The sequence below is a fragment of the Archocentrus centrarchus genome, chromosome 7 (assembly GCF_007364275.1).
Source record: "Archocentrus centrarchus isolate MPI-CPG fArcCen1 chromosome 7, fArcCen1, whole genome shotgun sequence".
Lineage (NCBI taxonomy): Eukaryota > Metazoa > Chordata > Actinopteri > Cichliformes > Cichlidae > Archocentrus > Archocentrus centrarchus.
Genome location: NC_044352.1, coordinates 25,219,246 through 25,234,074, shown reverse-complemented (window position 1 = coordinate 25,234,074; position 14,829 = coordinate 25,219,246). Strand labels below are relative to the sequence as shown.

General features: G+C 39.8%; 1 protein-coding gene across 1 annotated transcript in view; it reads right to left on the bottom strand.

Annotated features, from left to right (window-relative positions):
• Positions 1 to 2,480: 2,480 nt before the first annotated feature.
• gnas (GNAS complex locus) overlaps positions 2,481 to 14,829 on the bottom strand; it is a 29,473-nt gene continuing 17,124 nt past the window's right edge. Inside the window, exons 5-12 of the mRNA XM_030733555.1 lie at positions 12,180 to 12,277; positions 8,364 to 8,418; positions 6,443 to 6,516; positions 6,246 to 6,304; positions 6,035 to 6,155; positions 5,318 to 5,448; positions 4,776 to 4,843; positions 2,481 to 4,667 (exon numbers count right to left, since the gene is read on the bottom strand). Coding sequence (XP_030589415.1) covers positions 4,521 to 4,667; positions 4,776 to 4,843; positions 5,318 to 5,448; positions 6,035 to 6,155; positions 6,246 to 6,304; positions 6,443 to 6,516; positions 8,364 to 8,418; positions 12,180 to 12,277 — 753 coding nt within the window. The 3' untranslated portion in view covers positions 2,481 to 4,520. The remainder of the gene's footprint in view (positions 4,668 to 4,775; positions 4,844 to 5,317; positions 5,449 to 6,034; positions 6,156 to 6,245; positions 6,305 to 6,442; positions 6,517 to 8,363; positions 8,419 to 12,179; positions 12,278 to 14,829) is intronic.

The following is a 14,829-nucleotide window of genomic DNA, read 5'->3' as shown; positions in this document are numbered from 1 at the left end:
TGGGCGGTGCTAGCAGGTGACGTGTACTGTAAGACAGCACTTTAAACACTAAGCCACAATGAGGATCTTAGATAAAGGCTTCCCGAGTCCCAAAGTCCCTAAAACCGCCCCCTACATTTGCTAAATAGTCCTAAAATGTTTAATTTTATGCAATTTTAACGGTGGAAAGAAAGGACAGAAAAAAAAAACTAACATTGTATAGGAAGAAATGTAAGCTCTTGTTTGGCATAAAATATTAAAATGTCGTCTTCTGGCTGCTCCCTTTAGGGGTCGCCACAGCAGATCATCTGCCTCCATCTCACCCCATCCCTCGGACCCTCTTACGGTACGTCACACCAGCCGGATGAATGCATGTCCTCCTTCACCACATCCATGAATCCTCTGTGGTCTTCTGCTTTTCCTCTGAACATGTCCAAACCATCTCAGCTTCCCTCTCCATCCTGCTGACTCCCAATAAAAATCTTAGCATCTTCATTCTGCCACCACCTTTTTGTGTCGGTGCCACCATCACCAAATTAGACATAGCATGTCTTACTACCATCATGCAAACCTTAAAAATACTCAAATATAGGAGTTGACCTGTATACCAGCCTCCCATATGTACATTTTAAATTGGATCAAACCAGTAATCTCAGCCAGATTCTTAGTGACCCACAGGGGGATGGTGATAGAGATATCTCAAAAATCAAGAAATAATAAAATTTATAGAAGTGGCCACATCAGCACAATGGCAATATCTTACAGGTTTACAGTCTGAGCTGAGGTTAGCTCCTGCTGAGTAAAGGAGGCCTACTGTAATCAAAATTCTCTTTACCTTGAACTCCAAAACATCCAGTAACTTTGGAAAATGTGGGATCTACACATCAAGTTTTTAAGTTTCAGTGCTTTAAAATATGTTGATACTTCATTTGACTGGTCATGAAAACTGAGCTGAAAATGCTTAGGAGCTACATTATCCAGAAGAAAACTGGGGATTCACATTTCTCCATTCAGTACATTTTAACCTTAAGATACTCACTGAGGTGAAATCCAGGAAAACGGCACATTTACACCAGGGGTGTCAAACCTTAGGCCCAGGGGCCAGAATCAAATGTCTTTGGAAAATGTGAAGGCATGCTAAAATTTTACAGCTTATGCAACTGATAAAGACCTCTCCCACAGCGAGACATTTATATTACAGTAATAAAGTTCCTGGTTTTTCACCATCTACTATAGAAATGTGTTTACCTGTGTGTCCACAATAAAAAAAAAAAGGACAGTCTGTGCAATTAGCTACCAGAGCCTTTTCTGTAATTTTACACGTTTCTTACATTTAAGCCTGAAGAGTTGAGCCAACAGATTTCTTTACCTGTACATGGACATATTGTTGAAACTGCACTTTATATTATGACCTCTCAGGTATTGAACCTGCAATTAAACTACTTTAAATTGACAAAAGGTGGATTAAAATCAAAGTGGGCTATATGTGGTCAAATTCATTTTACATCCCTCATTTACACTATTAATAAAGTTTCATTAACTTGCAACCTTAATTTCCACATTATCCAGCTTTGAAACAAGAGGCTCTCCTTTAAAGTCATGCCAGTAAATACAGCCCCTATGTATCTGCAGAGGAAATGGCTGGCTGATGAACACAACACTTTACTTTCTCTGGCATGGATTTACAAAGCTTTTGGCTGATGAAAATTTATGGATAACATTGCAAAAATGTAGCTTGTGAGAAAGAAGAGAACACCGTTGCCTAGGGATGGGAACAGATAAGGTTTTTTGAGATCAGCACTGTTAGAGATTCGGCTTTTGGTCCAATTCATTACTGATTTTCACACTGAGTGGAGAGATCAATTTTCTCTCCATGCATGTTTCCAGCATCAACGGTTCTCAGTCTGAACAGTTTGGGGGGGGGGGGGGCAACTGTGCAAAATGGCCACTGTCATGAGCTTTGTTACTGTTTTGCAGAGTGACACTGATTAAAAGAACCAATAAGCTTAGATGCCCTGGTACCTAATGATTTGTCGATTCCCATCCCTAGAGTTGGAAGTGCGATGACAAAGCATAATGACAAAGCTGTTGCTGTTTGCACCAAAAAAAAAAAAAAAAAAAAAAAAAAAAGAAAAAGAAAAAAAAAAGAAAAAAAAAAAAAAAAATCTTTATTTCACCGAGCTCCTATTCAGAAAGTAGACCCATATTTGATGTACACATTAAATGAGACTAGGGCACTGAAATGAGAGATGCTAATACTGTACAGGCTGCCTCTGCTGTGCAAGGCTAGGCAGGAGGACCCCCTTCCCCCTCAGCAGAAAAGAATTTTTTTTTTTTTTGTCATTTTTTTTTTTGGCCATTTTTTGCAAAAAGAATACAATTTGTGTAGAAACAAGCAATGTCTTGCATCTGTCACCTCCCATTTATAACCCTTCAATCTGTGAACGTAAGGAAAGGCAAAAAAAAAAAAAAAAAAAAAAAAACAGAATCCTGAACACAACTTCAGTTAAAAGGATTTAAGTTATAGCAACAAGCACACTATCAAGTGTACAATTTGTCAAGGTTCATTTGATTCTAATAAAATACTTTTTTTTTAAAAGAACCCATATACATTTCATATATTTATCTTTTGGGGGGTATATGGATTCAAAAATAGACATTTAAATCATAAAGAGAATGGAAGAATAAGAGTTAGAGAAGAAAAAAAAAATACAAAAGCTACGACTGGTTGTCCATCTCCGAGGAGAGAGAACAGATGGGGGAGGGGAAAAAAAACAAAAAAAACAAAAACAAGGAGGGATAAAGAAAGGGAAAGAAGGTAAGAGCGAAGGAGGCAGGGAGTTAGGAGAGGATTGGCCAAGCTATACAGCGCAGTATGACACCCACTTTAGCTCATTACACACGTACAGTCGTGATCAAGGCACAGGGATCTTCTAAAAGTTATTTTTTTCAATAAAGTTGTACAAAATAATACATTTTACAGTCTGTACAAGAATAATAGTTCAGCAGTAAAGTAAAGAGACATACAAAGGAGCAAGAAATTGGGGAGGAAGGAGGAATGGTGGAGGAATGGCGGGGAGGTGCGAGCAGGTTGTGACCACACAAGTGGGGGGGTGGGAGTCCTGTTTGTCTTTTTTTTTTTTTTTTTTTTTAAATATTCCAGGATTAATATATCTTATTTTCTCTTTAAAACAAAAGAGCACTGCTAGGAAGGTAAAAGTGCAAATGGAAAGGTGATGATGGTGGTAGTGGTGAAGAAGGTGGGTGGAAGATGAAGAACGTGTAGAGAACGGGTGACAAAAGGAGGACAGAGCAGAGATAAAGAAAGAGCGCACAGGGCACAATGGCACAAAAGTCTACACAGACAAAAACAGCTGTGGAGACAATATAACAGGATGAGAGTTCTCTTTAACTTATATGGTACTGTACTGTCAAAGGATGCCTTTCGCCCTCCATTTAAAGTTCCAGAGAAGTTGGTATCTGTTTCTGTTTGTTTTTAACAATATATCCTCCTCACATGATGCTCCAATACCAACAAGGCAAAGTCAGGTGGCAAAAACAGTTCTGTTGAGAAGTCGTTGGCACCCCTGTCAAACGCGGCCAACACTCCCATCAGAAATTCACATCGCAGTCGGCTCCATTCTGTTTTTGTGAACCCCTGCCCAAAGTGAAGCCTCACCAACACACCCGTGGTCCGGTCAGCCTGCGGTAAAGCCGCTCCTCTGGGGCTCGGCTGAGCAGCCACTCACTCCGCCCATTTAATCTCAAAGGACTGATCCGGATAAATTAGCTGGCATCTCAACGACACGTCGACAGATAAGTGCGTCGCCAGATTGACCCCCTGTTGTGCAGTCCAGTAAAAAGCAGGTGTGATACGTTTTGTGTGTGCAAGCAGAGCCGCTGGATTTAAAGATGTCTAGGTGAAAGGAAGGTTTGGTGTACACGGTTCGAGTCAAAGTCCTGAGCACAGTGCTTGTTTTTTTTTCCTGTCTTTCTTAAATACAGTGTTCAGTTGATCTGCTGTAACATATTCTCTATTTGCAGTAATTCAACAGTTCTCTTTCCAATTGCACTGAAGTAGTAGCTCTTAGTTTTCAGCCCAATCGGGGGGAGAGAGGAAAAAGAAAAAAAAAAAAACAAAACAAAAAAAACTCATCTGCAGCTCCATCCCTCATCGCTGCAGGACACTCAGTCCAGACTGGGCCACTCAGTTTTTAGAAAGGTGAAGGTAACGTGATGATACATGATGTCCAAAGGTGAGGAGCTAGGAGTATGGCTGAAAGTGAGGATCAGAGTCTGTGTGTAAGCCCCTCAAACCCTTCCATCAAAAATTCTGCATCAGGTAGAGAGTTTGCATCAGGGGAAGTTCTGGGTTCACGGTCCATTTACTAGAAGTGCGTTTGTGTTTTGGCCCCCCATTCCGTCTGTAACCTCTGCAGAAGAGTTCAGAGACTCAGGGTATTTTTTTGTTATTTTTTGTGTTTTGTTTTTCATAGTCCAGTCTGGTTTTATCTTTTTGGCCTAACACCTTTCCTCTCCCATCACAAAAGCTCATACTGCCGCAGGTGCATCCGCTGGATGATGTCTCGACAGTCGTTAAAGACGCGGCGGATGTTTTCTGTGTCAACGGCACAGGTGAAATGGGGGTAACAGTAGTGCCTTCCATCTCCGCTTGCTGTGCTGATCCTCTGCAGAACAAAGGAAGGGAGGTAAACAGCTGGTAAATGACTGATTAAATAAAGGATGCAAGTATTAAATGACAACAAATCCTATTAAAGTCACAGCTGTACACTTACCAGGAATTCATCTCTTATGAAGTACTTTGCCCTTGTAACACGTGGATCTTCTCCAGGCTCTGGTGTCGCTGAAAGAGTAGACAAAACATCTCATAACATGCAGTTTTTCAAGTGGATAATTTAAACATGACCATACAACAACCAGTAAGGTGATACACACTATGATGTAACAATGTAGTAAGTTGTAAATAGTAACTTTCCACCTCACTGTGAGCAAGTGTACGACTAGAAAAACCTCCCAGGTTTGTATCAAGGATGACCTCTTGTGGTAAATTATATTAAATGCACCGTCTCCTAAATGTCTAGTGTATGAGTTAGTGCATGAGATAACTTTTAATGAAGAACTTCATTTATGAAAACATAACTTAACACATCTTCATGCAAAGAGGTCTTTTCACATCCTTATAAAATATTTACAGTTTAAAAAAATAAATAAATAAAAAGTTGCAGTTGCTCAAATTTTGGCTTTTTGAGATGTAAAATGAACTATTATTGTGGTCAAAGTGTCTGTAAGCAGATAAAACTACAGCAAGCTTGCTCACCGTCATCAGGTGTGGTGTAGCGAGCAAATTCCGGAAAGTATTCCTCAATTTTGGACTTCCCTGCTAACACTTTCTCTGCAAGCAGGTCCTGTTTATTTAGGAACAAGATGACAGAAATGGTCCGCAGCCACCTGAGGATGACAAAAGACTCAATTAAGATCACAAACTGATTATTAAGTTTTTTAAGTGTGAAAAGAGAAAGCCAAAATAAATCATAACAGGGGTCAGCAGGTAACAGTTCCAATAGAAAGACAGTGTAAATAATTTCTAAAGAAATATCCCAGTGTTTTGTTACACATGTTACATACATATTTATTTAAAAAAAACACCCACAAACATTTTGCACCAGACTGATGTGCTATTAAACACACTCCCAAAGATCTTTGTACTTGCTTAAACCCCAACTCAAACTTTTAAATAAAAGCACACGTTCTACCCTTTGTTTGGCTGCTGCTAGGGAAACCCCCACCTTTAGTTATAAAATCATTCAGAAGAGGAAAAACAAAACAAAAACACTGGTCTTGCTCATAAAAAGTGTCCTAGCATTGAATTCACGTTTGGTCGATAACTGTTACCCATCAGCACTTCGAGTTGTGTGAAGGTTTTCTGATTTTGCATGTTGTCGTCTTAATCTTAGGAATCCATGTAAAAACATGCTTCTCACCACTATTGTCCAACAGAAATCCACAGGCAGGCAGGTTTGGCATCTCTTCTCACCTGTTGTTCCAGATGTTCTTGAAGAGGTTGAGGGCCTCCTGTAAACGGTTGGTCTGATTGTCCTCTCGGATCACCATGTTGTAACTGCTACTGGCCACCACAAAGATGATGGCTGTTACATCTGAGAACAAGGGAGAAATGATAAAAATCAGACGCAGTAAGAGAAAACAACAGGAGTCGAGGGAAGTGAGAGGAAATAAACACTACTTACCATTAAAGCACTGAATCCATTTCCTGCGCTCATCTCTTTGACCGCCAACATCAAACATACTGTAGAGATAATAGTATAAACATGGGAAATGCTGCCATCATGTGGAGAAAGTTTATATGTAAAGTTGATTTGTTTTCATCTTGAACCACTGACACTGAATTACTTTTCTAACAATTACCTTTCCTCCTTTTACTTACTGGAAATTAACTTTATCCACTTGGAATCTTGTCTCAAAGATCCCTGAAGTCAGTACTCTGCATCTCAGCAAATCCTGGTAAATAGAGAAAAATGTAACAAAGGTTTCTGTGCCCTAAAAATCAGATTCAGTCCTGAAGAAACACTTATACAGTGAGTGAAATGATTATTTGATCCCCTGCTGAATTTCTGGTTTGTCATCTAATTTTTACACTAGTTTAATTTTAATAAAAAAATAATACAAAAAAAAAAAAAAAAAAAAAAAAAAAGGGATTTTTGGTCCACTCCTCTTTACAGAAACTCGCCAAATCCTTCCGTTTTCTTGGCTCCTGCTTGGCAACAGATTTTCTGTAGGACTGAGATCTGGAGACGGGCCAGGCCACTCCATGACCTTAATGTGCTGCTTCTTTAGCCACTCCTTTGTTGCCTTGGCGCTATGTTTTGGGTCACTGTCATGCTGGAAGACCCATCCACCACATTCTTCAGTCTTCTGGAGGTTCTTGTCCAAGATTTGAGGGGGGGGGGGGGGGGGGGGGGGGGGGGGGGGGGGGGGGGGGGGGGGGCAAAACAAAAAAAATTCACAGCCCCAACCATTGGCCCCTGAATACGGTGAAAGTCATCCTGTATCCTTAGCAGAAAAACAGCCCCAAAGCAAAATGTTTCCATCTCTGTACTTGACTGTGGGGATGATGTTCATTGGGTCATATTCAGCATTTCTCTTCCTCCAAAACACAGTGAGTGGTTTTGATGCCAAAGATCTTGATATTGGTTTCCTTTGACCATGGCACTTTCTCCCAAGCATTCTCTGAATCATTTAGATGTTCACTGGCAAACTTTATACGGACCTGTACATGTGCCTTCTTGAACAGGGGGACCGTGCGAACACTGAAAGATTTCATTCCTATCTTTTTTCTGCTGAGCATCCAAAATGGCAGCCATGTTCATGCATTTAAAAAATAGCCATCCTGAACTTAAGTGTGCTTTATAGCCTGTTATCTATTCTTGGTGACTGTGGTCCTAGCTGCCTTCAGATCATTAAGTTCCTCATATGTAGTTTGGGGCTGATCCACCACCTCTTATGATCATCGACCCCATGAGGCAAGATGTTGCATGGAGCTCCAGACCAAGGGCAATTGGTGGTCATCTTATATTTCTTCCACTTCCAAATAATGCACCAACAGTTGTCACTTACTCACCAAGGTTCTTGCTGATGGTCTTGTAGCCCATTCCAGCCTTTTGCAGGTCTACAACATTGTCCCTATTACCCTTTGGGCAAGGACAAAGAGCTGTGATAGTGGAGAGGTTGGAAAGGAAGAAACTGATTCTGTGGACAGGTGTGCTTTGTGTACATAACGAGCTGAGATCAGTATTATCTGTAACAGATTGTAATCTGTGTGCCCATGTGGAACACAGATTACAATCTGTTGGAGCCAGAATTCTGGTTGGGTTGTAGGGGACCAAATACTTATTTCACTCAATGACATAACTCAGTTTATAACTTTTATGTAATGTGATTTTTCTGGATTTTGGGTTGATATCATCTCCCTCCCCATTAAAATGAAACTACCATAAAATTAGAGACTGTTCATTTATTTGGAAGTGAGAAAACTTACAGATTCAGCAGGGGGTCAAATAATTATTGCCCCCACTCTAAGATGTAATCACAACATATATAGGAATCAACTGAAATTTTCATCTTTGATGGTTTGGACAGTGAAAGATAACAGGCTATAAAACACACTTAAGTTCAGGATGGCAATTTTTTAAATGCATGAACATGGCTGCCATTTTGGATGCTCAGCAGAAAAAAAGATATGGACCAAAATGTCAAATTCACTTCCTCATGAAATGTTACCAACGGCAAATGGCTATATAGTGAAATGCAGGTTAATATTCACTTTGTGGTCAAAGAAGTTCACGCACCTGATCTGTTGGAGTGTAGTCACTCTGTTTCACAATGTCAATCTTGTCTAGAAAGCTGAAGAGAGGAGAAATAACAGGTAACGTAACATTACAGACCACACAGCGACTTCATATTGTTGAGAACTTGTAGAGATGTGCTCAAGCAGTCAATTAAATATAAAAAACAACAATCAAGTGGTGCTGGACAACAAACCCCGCCCACAGCAGACATTTTAGCCAATTTGAACATTGTCTGTCTCACAAACATGTCACTCTAAACACTGAATTACCAAGATAACACATAGGTCCTATTGTCCATGCCATTAATTTTTTAGTGTTTAAAAACTTCCATTTTATGGTCACTCTTTTTTAAAAAGTTCTGAGAAAATGTGATTTGCCAGGTGTGCAATAACTGATCACTCAGTTCCTCTGAGTCAAAAGTTGTGTCATACACTTGATTATCACTGGCCATCTTTCCTGCAACTTTGGTATGAATTCAATAGGTAGTTTTGCTGTAATATTGTTAACAAAAACAGACAACCATACCAAAAACAATACCCCGTTCCCCCCTCTTGGGGCAGGGTAATAAGGGGTAGAACAGCAGACATGACTGTGCACATTTTCTACACCAACATTTAAGTATCATCTTTCATGCTTATCACAGCTGTGATATGAGAAATACAAAACCGGTTTCTGCTCATAGGCTGTCCATGTAATATTTTAGCCAAAATACTGACCGTCTCCATTAAAACCAGCCTTTGAATTTAATTGTATTTTTCCACAGCAGGTGACCTTGAAGGCAGAGGCGTCCTCACTGCTTACTCAATATGCAGGAAAAACAGTAAAGCTCTTGTCCAGTATGCCAAAATGCATCAATCAATGTGAAAGCAGGGAGTGAACATCGCTACAAGTGATCATGACAACTCAAAGGGCAGAAGATGATAGATTCAGGTTACACGAGATGAAATCCAGCCCAAGGAAACTAAGATCTTATGGAGAACAGTGCATGGTGCATTCAGTAGTTTTAATGTTTAGAATATTTAATGCAGCATTTTCTCATTTTAAAGAGAAGGCAGGCCTTTCGCAACATCTGCAATTATTCCAAACCTTGTTAAAAGAACTCAGAATTACTCTCAGATTTTTGGATTCAAAATGTTAAAGAGCAGAACGTGGCGGAGGCAGTATTCAAACTCCTATGTCCAAAGACAGCTGGTCATCAATGTGTCATGGATGAACTAGGAAACAGGAAGAGGAAATGAACAGGGAACAGTAAGAGAATCTCTGGGATCCTTTGCCCATCAGACAGAAAGCAACCGAAAAAGTGTCCAGAATGTCCAGATGAGAGCACACATGGGAATGAAAAACAGGAGAGAGAGAGAGAGAATGAAAGCATAGTGGCATCTGACATTACAGAGCAGATTTCAAAAATAGCTCCCCAGCGCCCTGGCCTGCAGCATGGTTACCATGGAGACCCAACCACAGGCGCTATTAATAGTCTATCAGCACCCAATCTCGTGCAGCTGGAGTAGCTCCAGAAAGAAGACAGACAGATGGAGAAAAGGGAAAAAAAAAAAAAAAAAAAAGGAGAGAAAGAAAGAGCAGGATGAGTTTGTCTTGTGAGTGAGGAGGAGTGATCACTGACTGGATTGTACCACCTTAAGTAGAAATTAGGGGAGAAAGCTTTCCTCACGTAAACTTTTTAAAGATCAAACCAATCTAAAGTTCTCAATGAATGGCTGTACTACTCACTAGGATGCATTTTTAGTAAAAAACAGTTGAGACTACAGGCTCATAGTCCAAACCTGAGGTATGCTCCTCAAACACCCCCCCCCCCACCCCCCCTCCTCTAAACATTCTCTGATCTGTAGATGACTCAGCCTCCGCCATGTTTGCTCCCAAACTGCTGCTGTTACACGACTCCTTGACTATAAAATTTCCTTGTGGTTTTACCTGCTTAGTTGGAAAATATTAACTGGACATAACTCTAAAGGACTCTGACCTATGAGCAAAACATAAAATTTGGAGATGCATACATTTAAAGATTGTAACTAGTGACTGTGTGTTTGCTGGAGCTGAGAACAAACATGACAACTTGTATAAACTTACAAGCATTTACTGCAAATAATACAAAGACCAACAGCAAAGTGCTTTAAGAAGCAAGTCTCACAACTCAACAGCAATTTTTTTAAAAAGCCTGCTGATACTTACATTTTTTTTTTGTGGGGAAGCATTATCTAAATTAAAGTTTAATTTCAGTGTTCACCAGGACATGAAAACTGTATGTTTAGAAACACCATCTGAAGTGACTAATTATATTGAATGGCAATATGCACTGGAATCTGTCTTAATTCAGAGAATAGTTTCCCTACATACTGACTAGAGCTTGGCTTTTGTGTTGATGGACTATCTTGGGGATTGATAATGGACTGAACTGTCGCCAACCGAGAAGATTTCCAGCTGGTTTTCACACTGATGCATTGAATCTGTATAATCATTAATTCTTAGCTTCCTAGCAATATTTTCATGCTGGCATTTTCACATGACTGCACTTGCCAAGGTGTGTTCATGCCCACAATGGCAAAATGAGAGAAAACAGAAGAGTGTTTTCTGTCTGTTGGGTCTGTAGCGTGTCATGTAACTTTGTTTGCAGACATGCTTGTTTATTTCTCAACTTTTTGTTTCAGTGTGTGTGTGGTTGAAACAGTGCTGAGTGTGGAGAGGGCATGGAGAAGAGTGGAGAAAAGGCAGGTGAGTGATTTTTATACAAAAAGGTCAAGCTAATTTTTTGACATATGTTTAAGTTGATCACCACACATCCATCAATGCATGGTCACCAATTATGGTAGGCCAAATCATTCCTTGTATGTAAAGGAGGCGTACGCTGGTACAACCTATGTGCTTGCTCTTCTTGCTGGAAGAGGAAAATAAACTGGCTCACTCTCACTCTCTTGCCGTTTTGTGTTCTTGGGTCCCTAATGGTCTTTTTAAATTTAAGGGTATAATTCCAACATATTTCAGGAAATTATTGTAAAATGCACTATACTATACTATACTGAAAATGTGTGACAGCCAGATAACGGTCACAAATGGAAAAACCATGCTGACATGAAACTCATCGCACAACCTGCAGGTTTTAGATGTGTCCCTGATCCAACACACCTGAATCACATATAGAAGTGATTAGCAGGACTCTGTTGAACTTGACTGCATACTGGAGGTGGTAATTCAGCCATTTGATTTAGGTGTGTTGGATCAGGGACACATCTAAAACCTGCAGGACACCGGCCCTTGAGGCCTGGAGTTGCCCACCCCTGGCTTAATGATTTATCAAAAGACTAGAAGTACTAGAACAAATACATAAACATACTGAACAGTCTCTGCATCTGTCCCAATAATGCAACTGTTCACCCTGCCAGTAACTGGCCAAAGTACCTGGTCCCCAGCTGGGTCTGTAGCAAAAAAGAGGAGCTGCTCTGCTGCTTCCTGGCATGGAAGTACTTCAAACCACACAGCCTCTAGGATGCCTCAAGTACACAACTTTGTGTTGCGTTATGCTGGCTTATTACTAGTGGTCTGAGACACCCCCCCCAAATAAAATTATTAAGATAATCAGTAAAAATTAACAGCAGCACCCCTAAAATCTCATAATACGCAAACTACACCAATCTCAAGCTATATACTAAAGAGGACTTAAAAAAAAAACAAAAAAAAAAAAACACTTAAAATCAACACCATATCCACAGTTCCAATAAAACCTAAAGACTGTATCCTTCACAGAACCATTATATTTTAAAGTCACGTCACCATGAAGTTGAGCTTGAAAATTAAATTACTTACTACTGTGCGCAGTCAATTAGCTGGTACTCATTGGATCTCTCATAGCACGCCCGGACTCCTTCGTCTTGCCACAGTGTCTTTGCATGATCGTAAAACTCCTGAGAACAAGGAGATTAGAAGAATTACACAAAGGCAGAAATGGAGAGTCACAACAAAAGTATAACATTCTATAGTATAACATGGTAATCTCATGAGCAGGGAAAATCTTGTTTACAATGAAATTACAAGAACATATAGTTCTATGCAATGTAAATGCAAGCTTACATGCAAATCTTTGCATGATTAAAACAAGATTAACCAATAATTCATGTGAATCAACAAGTCTAAAAGTAGGCAACATGTATTCACTGTGCATCTTACAATGAACATGACAAGTATGACAGGAGAAAGAAAAGAGGCCAGGGCTGTCTGTTCATGACGTGTGTCTGAGGGCACCTCCTGCTCAGCGTTTTTGTTGACATCATATGCAGTGTATGTTGTCCCTGGGCGACGCCTGTGTGCATGTCTTTAAAAAGGTAAATAAGGGTGCAGACACCGCACATTACACAGAGACAGACTGCCTGACATGCAGACATCAAATCAATGAAGCGTTTATTTTTTGCAGTCCTAATACTAAGTCAATAACAGGTTTCCTCTGCTGACTATTTCAAGGAGGTGAAAAGTTGCAGAAACAGCAACAAGCAACAGAACCCACTGTATGTTGCCGTATGCATTCACTGGTCACTTTGCATACACCTGTTTTTAAACAAGTCGTACAGTGTTTGTTGCAGTGTTCAGAGCAGTGACTATTCATGTTTATCGAGCTCATGGTGGCTGGTGGTGGACACGGTTTATTACATGACATGTACCCGATATTTTGTCCACTCCATGAACAGATTTGGGGTAATGTAATGCAGTCCAGTACACCAGCCACTATGAACCCAGTAATAAAACAAAGCTGACTGCACCTTTCTGGTAATGTCAAAAACTGAAAATGTACAAGCTTGTAAAGGTGGAGTTAATGACAAAACTGCTGCTCAGGCCTACAGTAGATTTTACAGGTTTATCTAATGGCCTATAAGAGAATGTCAACACTACAAGAATAATCACTATTTTAAAAAACCCAAAAAGGGACAGTTTTATAACTGCAGCACTCAAACTCTAGGCTTAAAAATACACGATACATATTTAGCTCATGTTTTAAAATGGATGTTGCTCCTGAGGGGAGCAATGGACTGGTTCAATATTTTCTGAAAACCTTTTCTCAGCAGTGACAAAGAACCTTTGCTATTAGTCAGGTGCTCCTAAATTTAAAGGAACCTGTTTGATTTCTTTAGAGTCTCCCAATCCTTACAAGCATGCTGCTGAGCAGGTTGACAAAATCCTGTATCAGTAAGGCTTTGCCTTATGGACAAATGTTACCAGTGTTTAACTGTCTCTATGTATTTATGTAGTTTTACATTCACAAGTAAATTTTGATGGCTCAGATGCATAAATTGCAATGTAATTGTTGATAGGTGACCCAAAGTTATTTTTCCATTTATAATTTCACTTGTTCATTTCACGTTATTCTAACACAAACCACACAACTAGATTTTTTTTTGTGTTTTTGGCCCATCTGGCTCCCCACTCTGATCATATACAGCATATTCTTTCATTACAGCCAAATTCATTATATGGCTCATGTACATATTTTAATACCAGCAGCTGTGCTGTGATATTTGCTGTATTGACATTTAATATGAGAGATGATGCTGTACAAATAAAGCACAGACCAACTAGAGTGACAGCAAGTTGTTTTGAATATGCAGGGCTATTTAAATAAACATTTTTAGTCAATATCTAAAAATTAGCCTAATGCAGGCCACGTACACTTGCTTTCTACTTCACTACATGGACAAGAATACTGGGCCACCTACACATTAAACCTAGAAGAGCTGCTCAGCCATGGAAACCCATACCATGAAGCTCCTGGCAGACGTTTTTTGTGCTGATGTTAATGGCAGAGGAGGTTTGGCAGTTACTGAGTGTTTGAGACACTCAGCCCTCTCTAACTTTGTGGTCTGCCACTTTAGGAACCACAGCAACTCAGCTTCAAACACTTACACTTTGCAACACCACCACTAACAGCTGACTGGAATATCTAGGAGAGAAGAAATTTCATGAACCGACTTGCTGCAGCAGCGGTATCCTAATACAGCAGCATGCTCAAATTCATCAAGATTTTTTGGAACCACCAATTCTTTCAAACATTTATAAATAGGCAGATTGAAAACACCTGAATTCAAAGATTAAGAGGTGTGGCCAAATACTTTCATCCACACAATGTATCAAGAGTGGGCAGTACACAAATGCCTGTGTTGCACACACAGTCAAGTTCTTTCAGTTGATAATGGAATTTGCTACATGTAATGATATGTAGGAAGTAATCCAGTACTTAGCTGGGTAGTTATTGTCAAGTGCCCAGTCCTGTAAAAATAAATATAGGCTATGGGCTGCAGAGATGAGACATTTCGCTACATTAAACACGCAAATTTATGCTGCAAACATCAAACCTTGCCTTTCTCTGATGTTCTACAAATAAACACGGTCAGTCTAGAAACAACTTAAGTCTGTTGAGCTTCATCTATCCATGAAGCCAGATGACACATGCCAATTAGTTCAACTGCAG